General features: G+C 41.9%; 1 protein-coding gene across 1 annotated transcript in view; it reads right to left on the bottom strand.

Moving 5' to 3' along the window:
- Nucleotides 1-27,473, bottom strand: part of DMD (dystrophin) — a 3,443,536-nt gene that overhangs the window by 1,630,060 nt on the left and 1,786,003 nt on the right. Inside the window, 1 exon segment of the mRNA XM_040424996.1 lies at nt 11,614-11,786. Within this exon segment, the coding sequence (XP_040280930.1) occupies nt 11,614-11,786 (173 nt within the window).

The raw sequence follows: 27,473 nt of genomic DNA, 5'->3' as shown, positions 1-27,473 counted from the left end.
TTGATCGACCTTATCTATCCATATTGGTAAGGAGGGTGGTAAATCACTTTTCCAGAGATATGGTATAAGCAAGCGGGCCGCTGTTATGAGCATGGTAGGTAGGTTCTGTTTGGATGGAGTAAATTTGTCATATGGGCACCAAAGAAGAGTCAGTTTGGGGTCTAAGGACAGTTTCGTAGAGCACATTTGGTTTATCAAAGTACCCACCTCTGTCCAAAAAGGTTTTATACGTTGGCAGAACAACCAAATGTGGGAGAGGGATCCCTTCCCACACCACATCTCCAACATTGTTCGGGAATATCAGGGTTAATCCTATGGAGGAACTCGGAGGTCTTATACCACCTTGTCAGAAGTTTGTATGAGTTTTCCTATGTTTTAATACATCTATTAATCGTCTGAACCCAGGGAAGCCCTATTATGTCATCCCAATGTAGGTTACCATCCCTCGTAAGAATCTCTCTTAAGAAGAAGTTGGTCAGCAGAGACCATACTCCCGATGGCTGTACAACACCAGGATGTATATGAGGTTGCAGTAAATCAAGAGGTAGGTTGGGAGATGGGAACTAGAGGATCTGAGCCTCATAGAGTCCAGACCATATTGCCAGTGCACCTTTCAATAGAGAAGGATAGGACGTGTCTCTTGAGTAGGATCTGATCCCCCAGAGTATCAGTCTCTCTTTTTTATCTGTCAGAATATGCCTTTCTAAATCTGTACAGAGGTGTGGAGTACTCATACATAGAGAGTCCAAAGCCTCCAATTCTCCTTTCTTTTGTTAGAATGGAATAAGCTATTATGGAAGATCTTCCACCCCAGAGGAATAAAGAGAACATCTTACGAATCTCTGAGTAGAATGTGTGAGGGAGCCAGATGGGAAGAACCTGTATCAGGTAGAGAAATTTGGGGACTATATATGTTTTAAGAAAATTTTTCGACCCATCCAAGAAATAAAGAGGGTTTTCAGTGATTTGAGCTGAGCTGATACGGCTTGTAAGAGGGGGGGGAGAGGGTGTAGTTGAAAGAGAATAGCTTATTTGGGTTGGCCGATATCTGGATCCCCAAGTATTGTACACTTTTGGGGCTTTCAAGTAAAAGGTGTGGTTTGCTTCAGTGTATTAATGGTGGAGGCAGGGCAAGAGATATTTAATGCTACTGATTTACTATAATTAATTTTAAAGTTGGACAGTGTTCCGAAGTCGTTAAATATGGACAGTAGCCTAGGGAATAAAGTTAATGGGTTGGATGTTATGATTAGGAGATCATCCACAAAATCAGCAGTTAAGTGGGCATGTGCACCGACGGAGACTAACTGTATCTCAGGGTCTTGCCTAATTTTACGGAGTAATGTTTCCATTACTATAACGAAAAGGACAGGGGATAATGGGCAGCCCTGCCGTGCACCATTGAGTGTGCGGAACGAAGGGGATAAGGTGCCATTTATTTTTACTCTTGCCGATGGGGTCAAGTAGAGGGAAAAGATCGCTTGGATGAACTGGCCTGGAATGCCAAAGCTAGATAGGACTGCTGACATGTATTGCCAGCTCACCCTATCAAAAGCTTTTTCGTGCTGAGTAGGGCAAGAGGAAAATGGGCATTTTGTGCCCATGATATAAGTCTGATCAAACGTACCGTGTTTTCATTCCCCTGTCTACCAGAGACAAAACCGACCTGTTCTTGACCAATGATATTAGGAAAGATTGTTTGAATACGTTGAGCTAAAATTTTTGCCCACCATTTCACATCAGTGTTCAGAAGGGATATTGGGCGATAGCTACCGCATTCCAAGGGGTCTTTTTTCTCCTTAAATATGACTGTAACATGGGCCTGATTCGGCAAAGTACCTCCATTAAGAAGGGAATTACATAGAGCTATGAAATGAGGAATTAGGGTACTTTTAAAGGTTTTATAATATTGAATGGAAAACCCTTCGGCCCTGGACTTTTACCCAACCGAATGGAGGATAATACTTGTGAAGTTTCTTCCTCCGTGATAGGAGATAATAGTTGTTCTGATTGTGATACGGATAACTTAGATAGGTTGAGGGATGAGAGAAAGGCGGCTGTGGCATCTGAGATGGAATTTGGTGGGTTTATGGAGGGGGTAGGCAAATTATACAAAGTGGCGTAGAAGTTTTGAAAGGCTTTTGCGATGTCCGGCGTGGATCTATGGAGTGTGCCATTGGAGTCTTTGATGGCTGTGATAAAAGAGTCAGATTGTTGTTTTTTAAGCATAGCCGACATGAGTTTACCTCTGTCGTCATGAGCATATGCTTTAAATTTTGATTGGAGGAGCGCTTTAGCTGAAGTGACATTTAGTAAATTTTTTAACTCAGTTCGTAGCTTTAAGAGGTCTTGGGTATTGGCCCTAGCTTTGGTTTGTTTGTACGAGATCTCCAATTTAGAGATTTGAGATAATCAAGCATCAAGTGCCACTGAACGCTTCTTTTTTATTTTGGAGTCTAAAACAATAAGTTCACCCATGATAACAGATTTGTGAGCTTCCCACACAATAGAAGGGGAGATTTGTTCTGAGGAATTAAGTCTAAAGTATTCATCTAATGAGCTAGTGATTTGTGAGAAATGAGAGGGGTCAGCTATTAATGTATCATTAATGCGCCAGTTCCACTCCCTTCGGGGCAGATCTCAGGAGGATATGAAGGTATATCGGAGCATGATCGGATAATGTCATATTTCCGATGTTTTCTCCTGTGGCAAGTGCAAAATAAGCAGTGGATAAAAAAAGGTAATCTAATCTAGTGAATGAGAACTTGGCCTGAGAATACAAGGTGTAATCAATGCATGAAGGGTTAAGGGTCCTCCAAACATCTGTGACTCCTAAGTCTTTCAAGGCTCTCTGAAGACGACCTAGGAGCTTGTGAGATACCCGTGAGCATTTGGAGGAGGAATCTAGTTCTGGTTCCAGGGAGAGATTGAAATCTCCACCTAGTATAACAATTCCCTCCTTCAAAGATGCTAGTAGCTTGAGTGTCTGAATGAGCCACTGAACTTGTCCCTTATTGGGAGCATATAGGTAATTGTGATTTCTGCAATTGTGCCTTTAACAAATAAGTAGCGACCTTCCGGATCAGCAATGGTGCAAGCATGCTTAAACTGTAGTTGTTTGCGTATAGCAATGCTTACGCCCCTGCTGGCGGAGGTATGTATGCTATGATACCATTGAGAGAATTGTCTAGGTGGTAAGTTAAGTGATGTAAACTTTGTCTCTGTAAAGAAGAGAGAGGATTTGGGATCTTTTCTGTGGCTCGTTCAGGCCTCTTGAGTTCAAGGATGAAACTACAATAGATGCCATAACAGTGATATCAAGAGCATTATGTCAGCATAGTAGTCTCCTACATTTAAGGGAAGGATAGATGGGAAAGGAGAAGGACAGTGCAGGTAGAAAAGGAAAGGTGAGTAGCTTAAAGGAATAGGGGGTAACAGACCCTAGATTGAGTGGCTAAGAGGCAAAACATCAAATTAAGCACATGCTCTACAAAACACCTGGGATGCTACTTGTAACACAATCAGGGGATCTCTCAGGAGGAGGGTCCCGTAGAGCTTCTGAGGATCTAAGGTAGACCATCAAGATGTATGGAAAACCAGATTAGGTACGATGCTGGCTAAACCCCATCGTTATGATGGTAAAGGTAAGGTGCTATAAAAGAGGAACATTTATATTAGCTAAAATTAAACAGTAAAAGTCATTTGGCAATGGAACTCAGATCCCCATCTGGAGTGCAGTCGTATCTGGGTGATACACACGGTAAGACCCGGTCTTCTGGAGTGTCACTTCAGTGGTCTGGTAAGAAACTAGGTTGTATGAGTTCACGCGTAGTGAGGGGACTATACCGGAGGCCAGAGAAAGATGGAGAACTAGGATGACTCTCAAGAAGACAATGTTAGTCTGATTGAATGATCTGGATCCACAGAGAGGTGTAACTAGGGATGTACAAGAAAGGACTCACTGTGAACGGTCTCGTTTGGTCTTGTCTGTTTTCCTCGGTGAAACATGATGCCAGATTTCTGGGTGAGGTGGAATTGGAAGCGGGTCACCTTGATCAGCGGGCATCTAGGAGGGTATGTTGATGGGGGTGATTCCCAGCGGTTCCCAGGTGGCTTTTAAGCCAAGAGGAGAACTGATGGTGATTTGTTTCCCATTTTTCATAACGGTGAGACCAAAGGGGTATAGCCAGCGAAATAGGGTTGGCGAGGCCTTTAAGGCTTCTAAGAGCAGGCGCATGATGCGGCCAGAGTGGAAGGCGCCAAGTCTTGGAAGAACAAGATGTCCTCACCTTTGTATTTAAGTTGTGTAGATTCTCTGCTGGCTTTCATGAGTTCCGCGGTGTCCACGTAGCTCAAGATACCACATATAGTGTCATGAGGCGGCTCATTAGGCTTTGGCCTCGATCTTAAGGCTCTGTGGATCCTTGCAATGACAATTTGTGCGCGCTTTCTCCGGGCCTAGCAGGGAGGTAAATAACTCCCGTGCTACTTTGAAAAATACCTCTGGGGCAACTGATTCTGGGAGACCGCGGATCCTCAAATTTCTTCTATGGCTGTGGTTCTCTTAGTCCTCCGGTCTGAGGAAAGCTTAATTGAGCAGAGTTTTATGAGCTTGTAAGGCGTTGCCTGTATTCTCCCCATATGTTAGGATGGCTTCCTGGGTAGTCTCTAGAGCAACGACTCTGTGGCCCAAATGGCGCAGGTCCTCCTTGATGTCAGCGAGGTCTCTTTTCTATGGTGAGAGCGCCGATTCAAGCACATCACAGAGAACAGATTTTGATATAGGAGGATCTTGTTGGAGTGATCTGCTTTCTGATGCATCTGAGATGCTACCTGTCTCGGAGAGGTCCTCTGCATCAGAGTGCTGGAGACAGGGGATTGCAGTTTTGTCTTAAGGTATTTTTCCATGTCCGGTTGTTTTGTTCAGACCGGAGTGGACACAGCTTGGTCTTTGAGTTTGTCCTTACCAATTTTCCCCATATTTGTACAGATGGAGGGCTTATGAAGGGGTTAGAAATTTAGATAGACATCTCAGACGAGGAGCACAGGTTCAAGCAGCCATTCAGCAGCGTGGCAAGGCTCCGCCCCCAAAGTCCACAAAGTTGACTTTGATCCGAATTTCAGGAAAAATTTGATACATCACAAAGCCGAATTTCATCGTGTTTCATGGTAGCAAATCGTTTTACCCTGAATGGCGGCAAAAATAAAATAAAAATAATACTTACCTCATCCATTTAAGCTTGAAGAGCCGGCCGCTGCCATCTTGATTAAAGATCTTGCACGAAATCTAGATGACGCCATCACAGGCCTCGCAAGATCTTCACGCTAGATCTTCAATCAAGATGGCGGCGGCCGGCTCTTCGCGATCAAATGAGATAAGTATGATTTTATTATTTATTTATTCATTATTTTACACTGTATTATTGCTGTAAAATGTGATGATCAGCTATGAAGATGGCATCTGAGGAGTACAATGATGGGGAGCAGCACAAAGAAATGCGCTTCTTGATTAAGTAATTCCTCACAAAGCAAAGTTTTTTTGTAAAATTCGGTGAAGCAGCCAAATCTAATTTTTCAATACTTCGCTCATCACTAATTACAATATTAATATACAATATTTTGTATATTCATAAATAGGACTGTAATTCCACAGTATATAAAGTAATTTATACTACAGTCTCAAGCTGGCCTACATACATCCTGTCATCAACAAATGAAAATCTGACCATACACATAACATGTATGTCAACGGAATGCTTGTTTGAGCTGCTGTCAAATCTATACGCATGCAGGCTCAGCTTGTGAATATGTTGTGAATGGGAGAGGAGAGAAAGCTGCTTTAAGACACCCCTAGCAGTGACTTATCTCCCAAACAGCCAAAAGGCTTGGACATGTTAAAATTCAACATACTATACCCTCTCTCCACCATCATCTGCAAATAGGGAAAAGTCAGGAGGCCCCTCATGCACAGTATAGCTGTCCGTTTCTGCCCAAATCAATGAGTTTGGCAAATATAACCAGCTTTAATGTAAGATCCTAGTATCTTAACCCTAGACACCTCTGGTGTTAGAGGAGTCTAAACCTCTGTATCTCATAGATATCAAGTACTTGTTGGCAGAGGTTTTCAATATCTAATGCTTGTCTTGATTGTGAACCTTGAAAGTTGTGTTTAGCCAGATATGTTTACAAGTATCTTTCAAATAATCATTATTGGCTCATCTTAGAGAAATATCTACCTACCCTAGAACCAATTTGTTAGTCTTATTAAAGAGGAAAACTTTTGCACCTCAATGGCAGATATGAGGAGAACAAAATTAGAGACATAGGACTAGATAATCAGAACCAAAATTCTAGTTAAGCAAGACTTTTATTACGTACAGCTAGAAAATATGTCTCCATTTTCTGTCCCAAACACAAACTAGGAAGATATAGAGGCCCTCCGGTATACTTGCTATGCATACTAATCACAACACAAAATTTGTTCAATCATTCAAAAGATTTTCTGATTAGCTACATGAATTTCAATTTGCAGATGAACCCTTGGGATAATAAGATCTGATTTCTGATTGTGAAATGAATATAGCCTAAAAAGAGAATGCACAAGGCACCAGACAGCCAGGTTACAAATGACAGTGCAGAGTGAAGAAAAGTAGACAACTGACATCTAAACTCTCAATAAATGAATAGACATAACATTTTTCTATCTATCAGCATTTCTGAAACATCAAAGCAGCAAGGCATTATAACCTGTAAACCTTTCGATTATTAACCCTTTTGCGTCTCCTCATGTAATAGTACATCAGGGGGCCACATGCTCCATTTGAGGCAGGTGCCAGCTGTGTATTATAGCCAGCACCCGGCCACAATGAATGGGATCAGAGATAACACAAGTCTAGGTCATTTAACTCCTCAGATGACATGGTCAATTGGTGGGGTTAGAAATAGGAAATGAGCTGTGGTAAAACATATTCTGCAAGTGGCTACTCAACTGTATATCTCATGTATTCAGCAGTTACAAGTAGCAGGGCACTCCTTATGTTCAGTCAATCAGGTGCAGTCATCACAACTTGTGAAAGTGCCAGGTCTATCTCAAAAACCTATTTTCCCATTGACGTCTATTGGAAAAGGAGATTCTGCATGTTCTAACTACATCATGACTTTATCACAACCGTACCGTGTGGCCATACCCTAACATGCCTATTGCATTATTTTGAAACCTGTGGAGAGCTGCAGATTGTTCAAACACTTGCTACTAGGTTTCCCCGTGGATTTGCTGGGACTTCAGACATGGTATACCCTGTACAATGCAGACTATCTTTTAAAAGGTTAAACCTCACTTGCTGTAAAAAATTGGTGCACTCATTTTGATAGCAGTAAATATTTGATGATTGAATTTGATTACAAACTAAAAGGAGTAGTAGCAGAGTAACTGGCTAGAAATTGGTTACAAGGTTTTAGATTTTTATTTCACTTACCTAGAGCAAGTAAACAGAATGATTTTTATGATGACATGTATGTGTCAATATAGACTTTATTTTCAGCTTCAAAATATATCTACCTATTTTTAATTTTTTTTTAATTATAAATCATGATTGACAAATGAATGATGCCTTCCTGTATTCAAGTAAGCCATTTATGATGCATGGACCTGCTATTTATAATGAGAAAAATAACGGCAACTTACAGTTAGATGACTGTGGACCTGGGCATACGGTGAAAGAGAGATGGTAGAGAAGGGGAGGGGAACAAAAACACGCTTTTGAGTTTCTCAATACTAAACCGCAAAGCAACCCCGGCACTGACATATCCTCTACTGACCTTGAGTCTTCTCATACAGAGAGTGGTACTACTTCATTTAGGGGCAGAAATAGAGCCAGAGGCAGGGGGAGGACACGATGGCCACAAGGACAACGAGGGAGGATACAAGGGCATGAATCCCTCGGCCAATTATCAGGGTTTCTCACAAAACATAACACGAGAACCTACACATCAGGCACCCTCCTCTGCATCATCTTCTTCAGTCTCTTCCTTACCAATTCCAACATCCTCTACAAGCACTTTTTTAGAAGTAAGTGGGGGGACAAACACGTTTCCCTACCAACTGAGACACAGGGACACTGGAACAATCCAGAAGTCTGCCAAAACCAAATAGCACCACTTCCCAATCAAGTGATCAATCTGACGGACAGACCGCTGACTGACCAGGAGGAGAGACTTCTAACAAGGGGTCTATCATTCGTTCCCACAACCAAATTTTGTTGTTTTGACTGTGCGCAAATTGAAGTGGCATAAATTTTTCAAAACCCATGACAAGGAGGAATGTATTAAACTAGGTATATCCTTGGAAGATCTGGAGGTAGTTCGTACACTAAGCTTGCTCCTGACTGAGAATGAGTGTACCCCTAGTCTAGGTCCCTTCACACATCTTAGACCTAAAAGCACTAGAATGCCTCCACCACAGGACACTCCAGCTATTGACCTTTCAATAGATTAGTGACAGACCAACTAGAAAAACTGCAGGAAGCCAATAGAAAAGGGCCCATGAACTTACAAAGGTGGAAATATCGTGATCATGGATCATCCCACTTATCACAATATGTGTCTTAAATTACTAGATGATAGGACATGCTACTCCATCCTTCCATCAAATCCGACAGCTGAGTTCTCTGACCACCTGGAGTCTATCCTTATACAAGCCCTTGATAAGGGTCTAATTTCTAAAGATGAGATAAAATTCCTGGTACCATCAAACCCACAGATTCCCACCTTCTATTCACTTCCCAAAATCCACAAGGGGTATCCCCCCTTAAGGGCCGTCCCATTGTATCTGGGGTAGAATCAATTACCCATAGTCTCAGCACATATGTTGATAACATCCTGCGTCCCTTTGTGTCAGCTTTGCCCTCTTATATTAGAGACACAACAGATCTACTACTCAAGATTGATAACATCCAAGTAGATGATAGGGTTCTGTTGGTGTCTATTGATGTAGAGGCTTTGTATACTAGCATCCCTCATGAATGGGGGATTACAGCCGTTGAATATTTCCTCAGCACAAGAGGGACTCAATACAAATCTCACTCTGATTTTGTTATCCAGTCACTCAAATTCATACTGAAGCACAACTATTTTGTATTTGGGACGCATTTCCTCCACCAGCTCAGGGGTACAGCAATGGGTAGCCCCTGTGCGCCCAGTTATGCCAATCTATTCCTGGGCTGGTGGGAGGACACCATTGTGTTCAATGAGCCATTTCATCAATGGGCCCAGAGTATTTTATTCTGGGGGAGATACATTGACGACATGTTTATCATATGGGATGGCACCAGTGACTCCTTTTCTGAATTTGTTACTCACCTTAATAATAACAATATAGGTCTCAGATTCACTTTTGAAAGTGACAGAGAAAGTATTGCCTTTTTGGATATACGCATTACCAAGCGTCAGGGTGAACTGCATACTGAAACCTACAGGAAACCAACGGCTACTAATAGCTTGTTGCAGTGGGACAGTTATCACCCTAAGAGTCTGAGACGCGGTATCCCAAAAGGACAATACCTTAGAGTCAGAAGAAACTGTTCCTCATATGAATCTTTCCATCACCAGGCAGCCGATATGTGTAAGAGATTTCAACAACGGGGATATCCCAATCGAGTTTTGAGGGATGCATTCCTACACTCTAGTAAAACTGAACACCAAGCCTTGTTAGTTAACAAGACCCAGAATGTTAAAAAAGGAGATAATACCATCAGAATTATCGGCACATTTGATCATCAAAATCAGAAAGTTCGGTGTATCCTAAGTAGATATTGGGATGTTCTCCTAACTGATCTAGATATAAAGGATGTGCTCCCCCCCAGACCTGCGATTACATATAGATGTGGATGCTCCTTAAAGGACAGACTGGTACACAGTCACTACCAGAAACCAGTAGGAACCACCACATGGCTTAATCCCAAACCAACGGACACCTACAAGTGTGGTGGAAACTGTGTCTGTTGCCCCTTCATTTTAAAATCGAAAGTGTTCACTAGTGTTAGCACTGGAATAACATACACTATACGGGACTTTGCCAACTGCCATACCCAAGGGGTCATCTACCTATGTACCTGTAGTTGTCCCCTAAGTTACGTTGGAAAAACCAAACGTGAGTTTAGGAAACGGGTTGGGGAACACCTAGGTGATGTTAGGAATCGCAGAGACAAACCGATCGCACATCATTTGCTTGAGGCACACAATGGCGACGTGAGTACACTCAAATTCCAAGTTATCGAAGTCATACGGCAGTCACCAAGGGGTGGCGACTGGGATAATAGAATTCTCCGCAAAGAAGCGCAATGGATATACCGCCTTAAAACAGTATTTCCAATGGGACTAAATGAACAGATTTCCTTCGGTTGTTTTATTTAGTCTGCCTCGCGTTCATGTAATAGCCATTGTCTATGGTTACCCTTTCAAATATGTGATTCTTGAATAACTTGCCTTATATCGGACCGAAATTGGTCCATTTTGACATATATCAATATGGGGGGCCTGTTCTTTTGACAGAATTGTATGTCAATACAGTTTATCTTATCCAGCCCCTCTTTACACACACCCTCTACATGTATGTGGGATGGTTTGCTTAATAAGATGCATAGTTTTATAATGTATGGCTCTAGAACCTATATATCCACTATTACTCCCCTCCTCCCTTCAATCATGTGGGCAGTATCGTTATCTGCCGTCCTGATTCTCCTCCTACACTCCTGCAAGCGTTTCACAGGCAGGAAGTGACGATTTGAATGACGCCCGCTCACTTCCGGTTTTGGAATCACATGTGCGTTCCACCTGGCGCCGCGTGCGTTCCAAATACCGGAAGTGATGCTGTGTTCGATACCAAGGCAGTCATAGGGCTATCCAGGAGGTGGGGTTTACTTCTAGGCGCCAAAAACAGGTATTTGAATCATCTACCTAGTAATACCAATGCACCTTGTGATACCAGTGTGATACCTGCTGTATAATTATCAGAAGTTTGCCCTCTAACATCAGATGGGCGATTTTCTATTGAAACCTGCAACAATTGATCATCTATCCTTAGTCCCCTGATGAACCAGTCTTTACAATTTCTGGGGAAACGCGTCGGGACAAACTGCTAAGAAGGGACGAACATCATCAATCCTTACAGGCAGGGTAATATTAGGCGACAGCGAGGGCTTAGCCACCGAGAGGTGGGGTCGCCCCTTTCGGGGCGGGTGCTCCGCCTGTAGGCAGGGGTACATTGAGGGACGTATTAGGGATTTTGTTCCCCTCCCCTTCTCTACCACCTCTCTTTCACCGTATGGCCAGGTCCACAGTCATCTAACTACAGTATAAGTTGCCATTATTTTTTATATATCGGACTGCACTATCCTGATACGTCCAAAGTAAGGCCTGGTCTATTTATTTGACAAAGCCTAACATTCATATTAAGACGGGGTAATATTTTAACCAACGATAGTAAAAATTATGTTTTAGATGAAAAGTCATATTTCTTGATACTTTTCGTAACATTATAATACCACTGTGATTTATTTATAATGAGAGCTCACAAGTGCTAAAAACTGACAGTCTAATAATGAGTGAAAAACTTACTCTTGACGATCTCTGTAGAGCTTGTTGATGTTTTCCCACTGGAAGGAAAGCTCTGCCAGTTTTTGTTGAATCTTCTCATTTTCTTTTGGTGTAGCTGATTGGAGAACTGTTTTCTTTCTGCTTTGAGTAAACCCGATTTGACCTGAAAGTCTCCCTAGGATTTCTTTTGCATTCTAAAACAACAAAATAGTGGAAAAATAAAATAGCCAACAAATCAATTTTGTTCTATAACTACATATAAAGTGTTTAATAAAGTTCTCCATGCTGCCAGGTAGCTCCTAGACTGATGTTTCTAAATAAATAAGTGATGGAACTTAAATATATTTCCTGGTCCTAAAAACTGAGTTTTCTATTCTATTGATATATCAAATAGCCCTTCAGACTGAAAATCTCCAATATATATGGTGTGAAAGGGTCCTTTAAAGCAGCGGTCCCCAACCGCCGGGCTGCGGCCCAGGACCGGGCCGTGGAGAATTGTTAGCCGGGCCGCGGCGATCAGGGAAGCGCTTCATTAGTACAGAAGGACCAGGAATCGGTGAAGGATCTGTACTCACCACTTCCTGGTCCTCGGCTCGGCTATCGGCTGTGCATGGCTGCACACAGCGTGAGGTCTCTCTGTGACCTCACGCTGTGCGCCGCTATACACAGCCAGCCGACAGCAGAATGAAGAGGATCGCGATGGTGACCAGGAGCAGGAGAGGTAAGTGTTTTTTTTATTTTATTTTATTTGCACTAGGGGCTGATGGCTGACCTGGGTCTGACATGGGGGACATGGGGCTGACATGAGGGACATGGGGCTGACATGAGGGGCTAATGGGGGGCTTATGGCTGACATGAGGGGCTAATGGCTGACATGAGGGGCTAATGGGGGGCTAATGGCTGACATGAGGGGCTAATGAGGGGCTTATGGCTGACATTGGGGGGCTTATGGCTGACATTGGGGGGGTTATGGCTGACATTGGGAGCTGATAGATGGCTAAAGGTTTGGGGGTTGATCTGAGCCATTGGGGGGTCTGATCTGAGGTCTGATTAACATTGGGGGTCAGATTTTTGGTCTGACCTGAGGTGTAATGAAATTTTTTTTCTTATTATTGTTCTCCTCTAAAACTAGGTGCATCTTATAGGGCAAAAAATACGGTACAATGCAGCAGAGACCAGTGCAGCAGAGACCATAGTCAGTTTATATAGTCATTATATAGTGTTATATATTTTAATATGCACCTTGTGTTTTGTTATGCGCGTGAATCAGTCAGCCCCCCCAACCCCTAAGCAGTTTTTGCAGTATTACATTAAAATAACATGATTTATACCTGACAAATATATACAAAAAGAACACCTCTGCAGAACATATGTGGTCCATAAATACATACCATGAACACATCTCAGCATACATTGTGTTAATACTTTTACTATTTGTAAGTGTTCTTCTCGTGTAGTATTTAAATTAGTATGAAAAAGGTGCTTACACCACTTTTTCTATGCTGTTTCCCAGGCAGAAGGCTATTATTAATAACATTATTTAATGCCAGTAGATGACTTCGCTGGATCTCTGTGGTTTATTGAAGACTGTGTGACACTTGCAGAAATATTTTCAGACCTTGAGAAGCCAATATACATATGCATTCTTGTTCACTTTGGTTGGCTTACCACTAAATAGAAAGCTAAACAGTAAGGGTATGGTCCCATGATCAGGTTTCCTGATGCAGTTTTGGAAGCTAAAATCAGGATTGGATCAACAAAGAAGAGAATGTATTAAGGATCAATACTACTTTTCTTCTTTTTTTGAATGCACTCCTGGCATTGGAAAGCTGACCATGAGGCCATGCCTACTGTGACAAACATATGACATTTTTGTGTTCCTTATGCACATGCTTAATGTTTCAAAGAGTTAATGGCTAAATTGTGGTGTGCTCACCAGTTGAAAACATCCTACTGGTTTATGGCCTCACTTTCCTTCTGTGAAACTGGGCATGGAGAGTGGATGATTATGGGATTGTTAGGCTCCATCTTGCCTTTGTTTGAGAAGACTGAAAATGAGCCTGAAGCCATTTAGCTCCAGCCAATAAATGGATTGGCTGGAAGGCAGGACACATCTGATAACATTGTGTCAAGGTGGGGAGTGGGGGAAACCCCCCACAGTATAATGGGAACTGTTAACAACAATGAAAAGGGAACAGGCCACAACCTAAAGCCGCCCTAATCCTGACCCTGATCTCCTGACCGCATGAGCAAACCCTTAAGGTGGGAGGGCTCTTGCACTGGAACCTGGATGCTGCTGACCCTGATGGTTCCTGGCATAGGGGTCAGGAATAGGAGACAACCGGTTCCTCAGGGACTCAGACGAACTGCTGCGTAGTAACAGGTGGAAGGGAAATGACCATATGCAGCATCTGGATCGGCAGGTAAGAACACCGGAAAACTCACTTACCTGCTGCTGCCACCACGATTGGAACCCATGCATAAGTACAGGTGTCCACACACCAAACAGGACATCGTACAGACAACACACACACACAGGGATCCAGCACTCCTGATACTGCCTGGAACCCATGCCGCAAGGAGCACGGCAGCCCCAGGCAGCACTGCATATAGACTAATGATTAACCCCTCCGGGAAACCAGCCCCTTCACGGATGTATCAACCTACCAGGTGACGTATAGCATACATGCAGGGACCAACACCAGCAACAGCCCAGACATGTAACAACCAACAAAACGCTACACACACCCAGAACATATAATGGTACATGGAAGGTACATAAGGGAGGACAATTTATGTTCCATAAGGTGGACCTCAAGGACTGGGCAGAAACACCAAGGCAAGGAGCAAAGCTCCAACACCAAGCAAGGCTGTAGTACAACTGCATCCAGCCAGTAAGCCACAGGTTTATATCAAGCTTAACCTTAAAGGGGAAGTGCACATGCAAACTACCAACACGTTGCCACCGGCAACCAGTCTGCATGGCAACTGCATCACGGTCAAACACCAATATGACCGTGACACATTGTCTGTTAACCAAAATTGAGAAAAGAAAATATATGGTGTGTTTGCCCAGGAAAGGTTAAAAAAATGTGGGGGAGAGTCTTTGAGTGTGGAGCTATGCTGTAACATTGAGCTACAGCTCCCTGGATAAAGGACTACAAGAAATGAATGCCAAGCTCCACTGGCAGGAATACCAGAACCACAATCCAAGAGCAAGAGAAAGTTCACAGTCGGCACTGTCCCCATGGCACACTGACACCCCCCCGAGCAAGGGATGTACCCAGTTGATTAATAATATAAGAGATGTCCATAATAATGACATTGATTGTTTGACTTTTACAGGATTGGAGCAGATCTTTTTCGCCTAACAATGGTAAAGATAGACATGGTGTCCTTTTAAGATAAACAGCAAATTGGATTATAAAACCAGATGCCTTAGGACCTCTCGGTCTCAATGATCATAATGACCTATCTCCTTTTTTAGAATAAACTGATCATATGTATCAATTTGTATTTGTAATGCAAATTGTAAATTACATGCTTATGTAATGAAGTTTGCAGGTGAGCATTTGATAAAAGGGAGCATCAGTTGACGCAAAATGGCCCTAGGCCGACTGCTCTCCTGCACTATTCTCGAATCCTGCTGTGTTGTGCACAATGAAATAAAGGAAGATTTTATGGTAATAGCCTTGATTTTGATTTCTTTCATTGTAGATTAATACCAGACCCCACATCTTTTAGGGATGTTAGTTTTTTTTATGTAATACCTTTTGTTTTACCTCCCTTTGTAATGTTCTTCTGTATCTGTAACTTGTATGTACTTTTGTTAAATCATTTTAAAACATTACGTTTAATAAGTGTTGTGTCCTGTGTTGTGTTTTCTGTTTTTTATATATATATATATATATATATATATATATATATAGTAACGGGAGTTCAGGGCAGCACACCTTGTAGCGAGTAATGGGTGCCAGCGATGTTAGCACTTTACCAAAGTGTTAAATCCAGGATAAATAAATACAACGCAGCACATCCAATGGTGAAAAAAACTGTGGGATCCTTTATTCACCCATGCAACGTTTCGGTCCGCTTGCTGGGACCATTCTCAAGCCTCTTGAGAATGGTCCCAGCAAGCGGACCGAAACGTCGCATGGGTGAATAAAGGATCCCACAGTTTTTTTCACCATTGGATGTGCTGCGTTGTATTTATTTATCCTATATATATATATATATATATATATATATATATATATATAAGCACAGTCAACTATATGTGCGACAGTGTATTGGCTTAGCTTCAGTTGATACACAGTGGATGGGAATATACCTAGCATAGATAGGAATCCCATCAGGTTAGGGTGGGTTTCCATAAAACAGAGTACTGTATCCAGTTTTGTATAGTCTGGGGGAAGCCCTCTGTATTGACCCATGGGGAATGAAGCATAGGCCTGGTCAAGAAGGAGGGAGTGGTGACAGTGTATGTCTGGTGTAGTGTGCTGTCACACCTACCTGCATCATTATTTTTTGGTATTTCTAACTTAACTACAACTAATTGAATGCCTCATTAATTAAACCGCACATAGAATACCTTACTATAGAAACCTGCAAACTTACTGCATACTGTCAAGATAATTCTGTAATTTGTAAATGTATAAGGTTTGGAGGCCTATAACAACCTAGTTCTGTAATTTTACACATTTCTATATATGGCATGATACATATAAGCACAGAGAACAGTAAGAGTCACGTTACAAAAAAGTATCAACGTTATAGCGACAAGCAGTAAATGCTGAATTTGATTCCTATTGATTTTCATTCATTTTTTCAATGGCCAGCTCATAAATCTCAGTTTAGCTAATCAACATTTCTCATGAAAAAGATAATACTGTAATAAAATTTAATTTTTTACATCTCTGCACCTAAACCCTTTCCAATAAAGACATTGTGTTGGATTATGGCAGGTTGAGGGCCTTTAATAGAAATGTACAATCTCCTTTAGTAGCTAATTTTAGTGGTTCTATGCGTACTATCTCCCAGAAATAGTTGTATAAAGAATTGTGATTATTTACTGTGACACATTTTTCTGCCCTTTGGGCCAATATATATGGTTCAGGATAACAATTTTCTTAGCTGCCAGTGACCATGAGGGTGACACAGAATACTGACACAAACAAATTGAAAGCTTGCAGCATGGAAGACAGTTGGCTCAATGCATTTTTCTGTGCATGATTGCCCCACAGCACTCACTTAATACCATTTATTTTAATGCCTCAGAGAATGAACAATATAGATGAAAATATTTATTATGGGATCTGAGCATCTGACAATGGTAATTAATGAATAGGTCTTAAAAGCAATACATCAAAACATGTCACTTGTTTCCTTGTAATTGCTTGAAAGCAAAGGTTATTCTATTAACTAAATAATATAAAGACTACTTTTGACATAGAATTAGGACAAATCATATCCTCATTTTCTCCTTTAATAATATGTAAAACAGTAAAATTTGGGGGGAAAAGTAATGATAATGAAATAAAATAATTTTAACATCACCAATGACTATAGTAAAACCCATCATTATGGGTTGTAGTCTGGTATAGACAATTCTTATAAATAAAGTAAAAAAGTGATACATGTTGGGCGTATTGAGGTCCTCCTTCATAATCACTCTATTCTTGCTGCATTATAAATGCATCCTCCACACACTGACTTTGTGGAGAACTTGTATCAGGCTTATTCTGAAATACAGCAACCAATCTGTACAAGCAGAGCTGCAGTATATAGCAATTAAGAGGAACAAAGCAGGATCCTAGATATCTAATGCAAAACAGAGTTTATTTTGGACTAATGTGGACTACCAGTCAGTGTAATTAAAGTAAATGCCTATTCTTGAACTCAGTTTTTAATAGGGCTAATATTAATTTCTTACTATATCTTTATATCAGTCAGAGCTCTATTTTTATTATATAGAGTATCACATAAGCATTGAGATTGAGTTGAAGTAGTTTATTGGGATCAGAATATTAAAGGCCTATCTAGGAAAGGCCACCAATATCAGATTGTTGGGGTTCACCTCTCAGTACATACGCTAATCAGTTGTTTGAAGGGGACACAGTTCTCATGTGACCACTGTGCTTTTTCGTTGTTAACATGGGCCCATCTACCTGCACACGGTCTACTTAGCATCTACGATACATTGTATTACAGCTTTGTCCAATTCACTTTAATAGGGTGATGCTGCAATATTCTATATTATCGTCCCCCATGTGAAAATGAAGAGGTCACAGCGCTTGCACAAGAACCACAGCCCCTTCAAACGGCTGATCAGCAGGGTTGCCAAGATGGCGTTCCTTTTAAATGATCAATTCTGTCTGTCTCCATCCACCATTAGAGGGGGAACTTACCGCTTATTGTTATAAATAATAATAATAATGATATAACAAAATTCAGCAAATTCCAAACCTCTCCTTAGTGGCACCCACAGACAATTAGAATTTTATCATCTAACCCAATGTCTATGAAAGGAGTTATGCATAAGAAAAATGCAAGACATCCACTTTAAACTTGAAGACATCTATCTAGCTATCTGGGTTTTTTGTATTTATTTTTATTGATGAGCGAAGTTTTAAAATTAGATTTGGCGAATGTCATCAAGAAATTTGGTTCCTTCCGAATTAATTTGACACAAATCGCTATAAATCTGGTGCAGTATACCCAGCCCAATCTTCCTAATCATATTCTTCCTACTTGGTGGCCAAATCTTAGTGTGAATGCTTGGAAGTAAAACTGCAAGAAGAGTGCAGGGAGAGTAGAGGGAGAGTGTATCACTGTGTACATGAGTGAGCAGTGCACCAAGATTCATAGCTAATCGCTTCTGTTATCTATAGATTTACTCTTCCTCAGTATTACAGGTCAATGCTACCACCAGGTCTAATTTATTGATGTGGACTTAACTGTGTAGTGCACCAAGATTCAAGTAGTCATCAGCAGTGGCAGTAGCAGTGTGAACCAAGATTCCCTTTTGTTAAACAAAAATAAATGCATACAACACCCTTCAGTAAAGCAAAAAATAGTGAGCTCCCCTGCAGGAGCTGTGTCCAAATGGCTCCTTAGTGCAACAAAATAAATGTGGATAGTCAGTAGTCATCCTTCTGCTGAATCCTGACAATGCAGCTGTCACTATTTAAACATGGCAGCATGCATCTGGCCATTTGCACAAGGGACTCGGAGGGGCTCCCTGCCTCCATCTCCACTGCAGACTGCCACAGTCTGTTGGGGTCATCTGCATTGTCTTCATCATCGCCCTCCAGCTCCTCATGCTCCTACTGCCCCTCCTGCTCTTCTCCTGTCGTTTGTGCACCAAGCACCTAGGTGTGTATAACATTTCTGGGAGTTTATGTCCTCGTTATCCTCCTCTTCGTTCTCCTCAGGGCTCAGCTGGCCATGAGATGTAGGTGCCACGTTTTCTGTCCCGTCACCAATCATATTTCTCAGCATCCCCTCCAGGATGTGACGGAGTGGAATAACATCATTCATCCTGTAGTTCTGCTGGCCTTCTCAAACTACCTGAGCAAATGGCAGCTGTCACGCATGAGCTGCCACTGGCTAACATGGAAGTTATACTGGGGAGTAAACCTGTCCATCTGTTGTTGTTGACCACCTTCCTCTGCTCGTGCAGCTTGAAGCTTGGAGTTTCAACAGATGAAAACGTTGCATATCAGGCGATGCTGGGGACGAGCATTTTGCCTTTGCTGCTCAAAGAGGGTGTGTTTTGCACAGTAACAGTGGCTGAAGTGCATGCCTGGACATTGTTAACAGCTCTTGCAGTTCAGTGGAAGTCTTGAGGAACCGGGTGACAACGGGATTGAAGATATGAGCCATGCAGAGGGCATAGGTCAGCCTTTCCTGATGCAGTGCAGACAAAATGTTCTTCCAGTTATTAGTAACTATGGTTTCTATCTCCATTTGATGAGGAGATGGCCAATATTGGATTTCTTTATTGATGACATGCAGCATTTCCTCCCCGGTGTGGCTCTGTTCACCAAGGCTTACCAGGTTCAGAACCATGTGATAACACCTAGTTTTGCATAGGTGATATGATGGAGGACCACTGTGAACTGTGCCTAAAGGGGAGGTTGAGGAAAAGGTAGAGGATAAGGAGGCAGAGGAGGACATTGGCACAGAAATCCCACAATTCCAATGTGGAAGCGGCATAACCATCACCTGACCAAGTTGCTGGTATGCCTGGCCAAAAACTACATTTACCCAGTGGGCTGTGAACGACATATATTGTCCTTGACCATATTTACAACTCCATACGTCAGAACTGGCGTTAACTCTACCAGACTCAAGGCCTGCTTAATGTATGTGTGCAGGGCTGGTACAGCTTTTTTGTAATAGTAATGTCAGCTTGGGACTCTCCACCTTGGGCGGGCAAAAGTCATCAGTTCTCTGAAATGTGCAAAGTCAACTACAGTACATGGAAAGGCAGGGATTGTAATACCAGCAACTTGGCCAGGTGCACATTCAGCTTCTGCGCCATTGGATGAGTAAATGCATACTGTTGTCTTTTTATAATCGCCTCAGTGATCTATTGCTGCCAAAACAAGTGACAAGGAGAAAGAGGAGGAGCATCAGGAGCAATAGACAACATTGAAGTTGTTGAAAAGGAATGACAGCTTCCTTCTGCTGAAGTTGTCAAGCCCTGACTGCTGGAGAAGTGTTGCTGGCCAGTGGGAAATGCATCAAGCTATAACATTAAATGAGTTGCACTGTTTTCCCACGCCACTTTATGGTGAAGCTCCATGTGTTGACGCAAGGCCGTCATGCCAACATTAGCACCCTGGCTGGGCCCACACATCCTGCATACTTCTACGCTAACATCCCCCAGTGGCTTAATTAAAAATTCCCACACTGCCGATGGCATTTAACCCGGGTCACTTTTCACCTTCCTGCTTAGGCCATTTTTTTGCAAATCGGACATCTGTCACTTTATGTGGTAATAACTTTGGAACACTTTTACTTATCCAGGCCATTCTGAGATTATTTTCCCATGACACATTGTACTTCATGACAGTGTTAAATTTAGGTCAATATATTTTTCCTTTATTTATTTTTAGAAAAATTTGAAATATTCAACATTTTCTAAACTTGAATTTCTCTACTTTTAAGACAGATTGTAATGCCTCATAAAATAGTTATCAGTCATCATTCCCCATATGTCTACTTTATGTTGGCATCATTTTGTAAATGTCATTTCATTTTTTAAGGACATTAGAAGGCTTAGAAGTTTAGAAGCCATTTTTAAAATTTTCAACAAAATTTCCAAGACCAATTTTTTAAGCACCAATTCAGATACACCCCTCAAATTATTCAAAACTGATGTTACAAACTTTGTCAGCCCTTTAGGTGTTCCACAAAAATTAAAGGAAAATGGAGGCAAATTTTCAAAATGTTATTTTTATGCAGAATTTTCATGTTAATAGATTTTTTTATTGCAACACACCAAGGGTTAACTGCAAAATAAACCTCAATATGCATTACTCTGATTCTGCAGTTTACAGAAATACCCCATATGTGGTAGTAAACTGCTCTATGGGTACGTGGCAGTGGTCAGAAGGAAAGGAGCGCCATATGGATTTTGGAAGCAGATTTTGCTAGAATGGTTTTTAGGCACCATTTTGTAATTGAATAGACCCTGACTTACCCCTACAGTGGAAACTCTCAAAAAGTGACCACATTTTGGAAATTACACCATTCAAATAATATATTAAGGGGGTACTGAGCACTTTGCCCCCTAAGCATTTTATGGAATTTGGAAACACTTGGCTATGAAAATGAAAAGTTTCATTTCTTCCAATAAAATGTTGCTTTAGCCCCAAATTTTTCATTTTCACAAGGGGTAACAGAAAAAAAGGACCCAATAATTTGTTACCCATTTTCTCCTGAATATGGCAGCACCCAATATGTAGTGGTAAACTGCTGTGGGGGCATATGGCAGAATTCAGAATGCTGAGTGCCATATGGCTTTTGCAGCACAGATTTTGATGGATTGGTTTGCAGGTGCCATATGGTTATATTTTTTGAATGATTGTCTTCTGTAGGGGCTCATTATTTGCGGGATGAAGCAACGTTATCATTAGTACCATTTTAGGGTACATAAGACTTTTTGATCGCTTGGTATTACACTTGATTTTTTTACAGGATTCAACTGAGGGGGCATATCATGTGATATTTTTATAGAGCAGGTTGTTACAGATGAGGCGATACCCAATGTGTCTATTATGTGTTAAAGAGAATCTGTCACCTGCTTTTAGCATTTTAAGCTTTCAACATTGCCATGTTCAGTAAAGTACCGGTACCTTATTTCCTGTAGTGGTCTTCTTACTTTATTTCGTTTTGTCATTTTGATTAAAAAAAGCTCTTTTTCTGATATGCTAATGAAGCTCCAAGGTGCCCAGAGGGGCGTATTTTTTTCCTCTCTGGAGCCCAGTAACACCCCCTTGCAGTGCCCAGCCCGCCTTAAAGAGGACCTTTCACCGATCCTGACATTGTGAACTAAGTATCATGACATATACAGCGGCGCCCAGGGATCTCACTGCACTTACTATTATCCTTGGGCGCAGCTCCGTTCTCCCGTTATGTCCTCCGGTATGTTCGGTGACTTGGTTATAGTAGGCGGAGCCTGCTCTTGTTCTGCTGGGCGTTTCCTTCTCCTAGGCTGTAGCGCTGGCCAATCGCAGCACTCAGCTCATAGCCTGGGAGAAAAAAAAAAACTCCCAGGCTGTGAGCTCTGCGCTGCAATTGGCCAGCGCTACAGCCTAGGAGAAGGAGACGCCCAGCAAAACAAGGGCAGACTCCACCTACTATAACCAAGTCCCCTAAGTCTCCGTCTACTATAACCAAGTCCCCAAACATACCGGACATAACGGGAGAACGGAGCATCGCCCAGGGATAATAGTAAGTGAAGTGAGATCCCCGGGCGCCGCTGTATATGTCATGATACTTAGTTCACAATGTCAGGATCGGTGAAAGGTCCTCTTTAATTTGACTCCCAAGAACGCCTCCTGATCCTGAAATAACCTTCCACAGCCCCAGTAAACGGTTCTGCCCCCTTGCCACATCATCTTCTACCTTCAAGAAATGCCCCATTATTCTTCCTGTCGGCCGCCAGAAATCTCGCGCAGGTGCAGTGCCGCCTGCGGCCTGCGCGATCATCAAGCTCCTGAGGCAACAGCGCTTAGATTACGTCACTGGGCTCAGCGCATGCCCAGTGAGACTTTTGAGACTGTTGCCCTCAGGAGCTTGATGATCGCGCAGGCGGTACCGTGCCTGCGCGAGATTTCTGGCGGCCTACAGGAATAAGAACGAGGCATTTCTTGAAGGTAGAAGATGACTTAACGAGGGGACGGAACCGTTTGCCAGTTCTCTGGGAGGTTATTTCAGGATCAGGAGGCGTTCTTGGGATTCAAATTAAGGCCGGCTGGGCACTGCAGGGGGGAGTTACTGGGCTCCAGAGAGGAAAAAAAAAAGCCTCTCTGGGAACCTTGGAGCTTCATTAGCATATCAGAAAAGAGCTTTTTTATCGAATTGACAAAACGAAATAAAGTAAGAAGACCACTACAGGAAATAAGGTACTTTACTGAACATGGCAATGTTGAAAGCTTAAAATGCTAAAAGCAGGTGACAGATTCCCTTAAAGTTTTATATAGTAAATGTATTTTTGAACAGAACTAAATCTTGTTTTTGTGTTGCCATTTTCTGAGAGTCATATTTTTTTATTTTTTGGGAAATTATCTTAGGTAGAGTCTCATTTTTTTGCGGGATGAGATGGCAGTTTGATTGGTATCATTTTGGGGTACATACGCCTTTTTGATTGCTTGGTATTACACTTTTTATAAGAGAAGGTGACCGAAAAATGTCTGTTTTGGTCCAGTTTTTTTTTTTTTTTTTTTTTCTGAGTTCACCTGACGGGGTGGATCATGTGATATTTTTATAGAGCCGGTCGATACGAATGCGACAATACCTAATACCTTGGTCTTCACTTGTGTCACCCTCACTTGTCTCTTGCACATGCCCCTGACCTCTCGCAACATGTGCTCCCATCTAAATGTCATCATCAGTAGTTGCACGTCTAAAGTAGTCCTCTCCTCCAAGTCTGGGCTGGCCTGTAACTGCTGACAGTCCTCACAAAGCTCATTGTTGCTGAGAAGCAGAGCAGACGCGGTGGCAATTATTATTTGGCTAGCAGGAGCAGCAAAAGCAATAGGCAGGTTCAGGAAATGTGAGGGCATAGAGGCAGTTTCTGGGCCATGCCAACTAAGTGTGCTGTCAGAGGAACCCACAGATTCCTAGCTGTGTGTATCTGTAGTCACTTGAGATGATGTTGAAGAGAGAGTCAACTATTCCAGTACAGCAGGATTGTTGGTCAAAACACGACCGCTGGATAATAGTGGCCGCTATAGCCAATTGCTGCAGCTGCTGCCACCCCGTATTCTGCTGCTACTTGTGCTGGCTACAGCAACATTTTTGTCACTGCCTGTTCCTTTGGAGGGCCCCGGCAACTGTCTCTTGGTCATAATGTACTGCAAGTGTATCACTAAAATAACAGAATAACTCTGAATGTAGATGCAATAGAACGTAATGCACATGGTGATATATTACACCTACCTTTAATACTCAGGCACACTAACTGTATTACTAAAATAACAGATTAACTCTGAAAATCAGTACACTAGAACTTGATGCACACAGCAATATATTATACTTCCTTTAATACTGAGGCACAGTAACTGTATCACTAAAATTATGGATTAACTCTGAATGTCCGTGCACTAGAACGTAATACACATTTTTTAAAACACTTTGCAGCAACACTGTCCCTAGTGCATGAGCACTTGCCAAATCTCTCCCTATGCTCAGCTCACAGGACATTGGTGGAGACCACGTGGGATGAGGGTTTTATAGGGCTGTGACATCATAGGGGATGGCTACCTGTGGATTAGATTGGCATTTTAGGAAAAGCTAATTCGTTACCATAAAGCGCAATAAAATTCAGCTTAGTTACGAATTGAAGTTTCCCAAAACTGTGGACCAAATTCCACTTCGAATGCTTTCCATCGCTTAACACTTTTTTTCTTCAAAAAATTTGTATTATTGTCAACAGGATTGTATTGGTAAACAAATAATAATTTATTCTATAAACAAGTGAAAAAAAAGCTTCAAGCTATTTTAAGCACGAAAGTACCAAGGGAAACTATATAACCTGGTTGAGAAAAGAGCATACAACTTTCATTTCTAAGAAAAAAGGATTAAAGAAACTCATTAGCAACGCGAGTGACACCAGCCTTTAGGGAAAGGATCCATCTCCATGCTCTTGTAGAAGAGAAATTGTAGTATTACAGACTCACAGTTCAGTTCATTCTCTCCTTCTAAGATTTGTCTTTTGCTGACAAAGGACAACACCTTGTATAAAATCTATTCCCATGTGCCCCCTGCATAACCGTCAGCTGACAGATTACCTGTGGAAAGTAGTCAATCAATGGGATGACTGAATGACTGAACACATGATTATTTGAAAGTATAGGGAATTCTGAGGAAAAAATGTGTTTAGAAATGAAGCACAGTAGTGAGTTAAGGAAGTCATTATTGAATGAAGAGGTTTCAGTTGCACCTATTCTTTGCTTGAAATGCCCAGATGAACAACCTCAATCTAAATAAAGCAGTCATTGTATCATTTTTATGTTTGCCAGATATTGTCTGATTTATTTATCAGGTATTAGGTCAGGCTTATAATGAAAAGTTATATTAGGAATGTAGATCAAAATATGACAAAGATCCATCAAGTTCAACCTTTCTCAATGAATTTTACAACATTAAATGTCAAATTATAACCCTCTATAACTTCTGCTATAAGTATGTAGTAGTGTTCATCGAGAATGATCGGCACATGGCGGTATTTGGCTGAATACAGCATGTGCTCGAGCGCAATGCTCAAGTCACCTCCCCGCACATTTCTTGCCTGCTACGCAGCCAATAAACGTGCAGGTAAGTACTGCCCTTTACTGTAATGCCCTAGCCATGTTGGTTACTGGCATTACAGTGATTGGCTGGCCGGAATGCGTCATCGGGTACTATATAGCACCCAATGGCGCGTGTTCGGCTCAGTGTTAGTTAGGGAGAGCTATGCTGAAGAAGATAAGATAGTGTAGAGAGTGAATTTTTTTTTTTTCAGTAGAAAAACTTGTCAGAGACCCAAAAGTCCCAGAACTATTGTTGTGTGTGGCAGCAGCAATATATATTTTTAGCGCAACCTGTACTAAATTGCTAAAACTTTACAGACCCAAAAGTCCTTTTAAGGACTTTTGTGTGTGGCAGCAATATCTATTTTTAGTGCATCCTGCGCTAAATAGCGTGCAATAGTTAGGTCGTTGCAGACAGCGACATTATCTGCGCTATATCTCCCGTGTAACGTATGCGCAGCCCAAAAAATTCTGTGACATCCAGTGTACTTTTTTCAGTAGACGGTGTCTGCTGCAGACAGTTACATTACCTGCGCCACATTTCCTGTATAGCGTTTGCGTATCTGAAATATCAGTGACATTCAGTGTATTATTTTTTTGCTTCTGGTGGCAGCGACATTACCTGCGCTACATCTCCAGTGTAACATTAGCGCTAAAATATTGGTGACATTCAGTGTATTTCTTTTCACCGCTGGTGACAGCAACATTATCTGCGCTAGATCTCCTGTGTAACATGTACAAAGCCTAAAAATTTCTGTGACATTCAGGCAGGATTAACTCTGAAGCCCAGTGTAGCGGAGAGGCCGTATAATCCACAATAACTTCGCTGGTAGAGAGCTATGCTTGGGACAAAGGTCTCATATACCGCTATGTAGAGAAGGTAGTAGCAGGGTCCATACCCGTGCCCACTAAGCAGTTAGTGGTACCCCGAAAGTATAGATGAGAGTTGCTGCGCATCGCACACGATATACCATTATCAGGACATTTAGGAATCAGCGCTACATCTCCTGTGTAACGTGTGAGCAGCCTAAAAATATCTGTGACATCCAGTGTACTTTTTCCGTAGACGGTGTCCGCTGTGGACAGTTACATTACTTGCGCTACATCTCCTGTATAACTTTTGTGGATCCGAAATATCAGTGACATTCAGTCTAATTTTTTTGCTGCTGCTGGCAACGACATTACCTGAGCTACATCTCCAGTATAACGTTAGCGCATCCGAAATATCAGTGTCATCCAGTGTACTTTTTCTGTAGATGGTGTCTACTGCAGACAGCGACATTATCTGCGCTACATCTCCTGTGTAACATGTGCACAGCCTAAAAATATCTGTGACATCCAGTGTACTTTTTCCGTAGACACTGCGGTCACTGACATTACCTGTGCTACATGTCCTGTATAACGTTTGCGCATTCTAAAAATTTCTGTGACATTGTGTACTTTTTCCGAAGAAGCTGCTGACAGCAACATTACCTGCGCTTCATCTCCTGTTTAACGTGTGCGCAGCCTAAAAATATCTGTGACATCCAGTGTACTTTTTCTGTAGATGGTGTCCGCTGCGGACAGTTACATGACCTGTGCTACATCTCCTGTATTAGGTTTGCGTATCTGAAATATCAGTGACATTCAGTCAAATTTTTTTGCTGCTGGTGGCAACGATATTACCTGCGCTACATCTCCAGTATAACATTAGCGCATCTGAAATATCAGTGACATTCAATGTAATTTTTTGGGGCGCTGGTGACAGCGACATTATCTGCGCTGCATCTCCTGTGTAACGCCTGGGCAGCCTAAGAATATCAGTGACATCCAGTAAACTTTTTCCGTAGATGGTGTCCGCGGTGGACAGTGACATTA

This window comes from Bufo bufo, chromosome 3, assembly GCF_905171765.1.
Source record: "Bufo bufo chromosome 3, aBufBuf1.1, whole genome shotgun sequence".
NCBI lineage: Eukaryota > Metazoa > Chordata > Amphibia > Anura > Bufonidae > Bufo > Bufo bufo.
The sequence above is the reverse complement of the archived record's forward strand: the minus strand, read 5'-3'. Positions and strand labels throughout refer to the sequence as shown.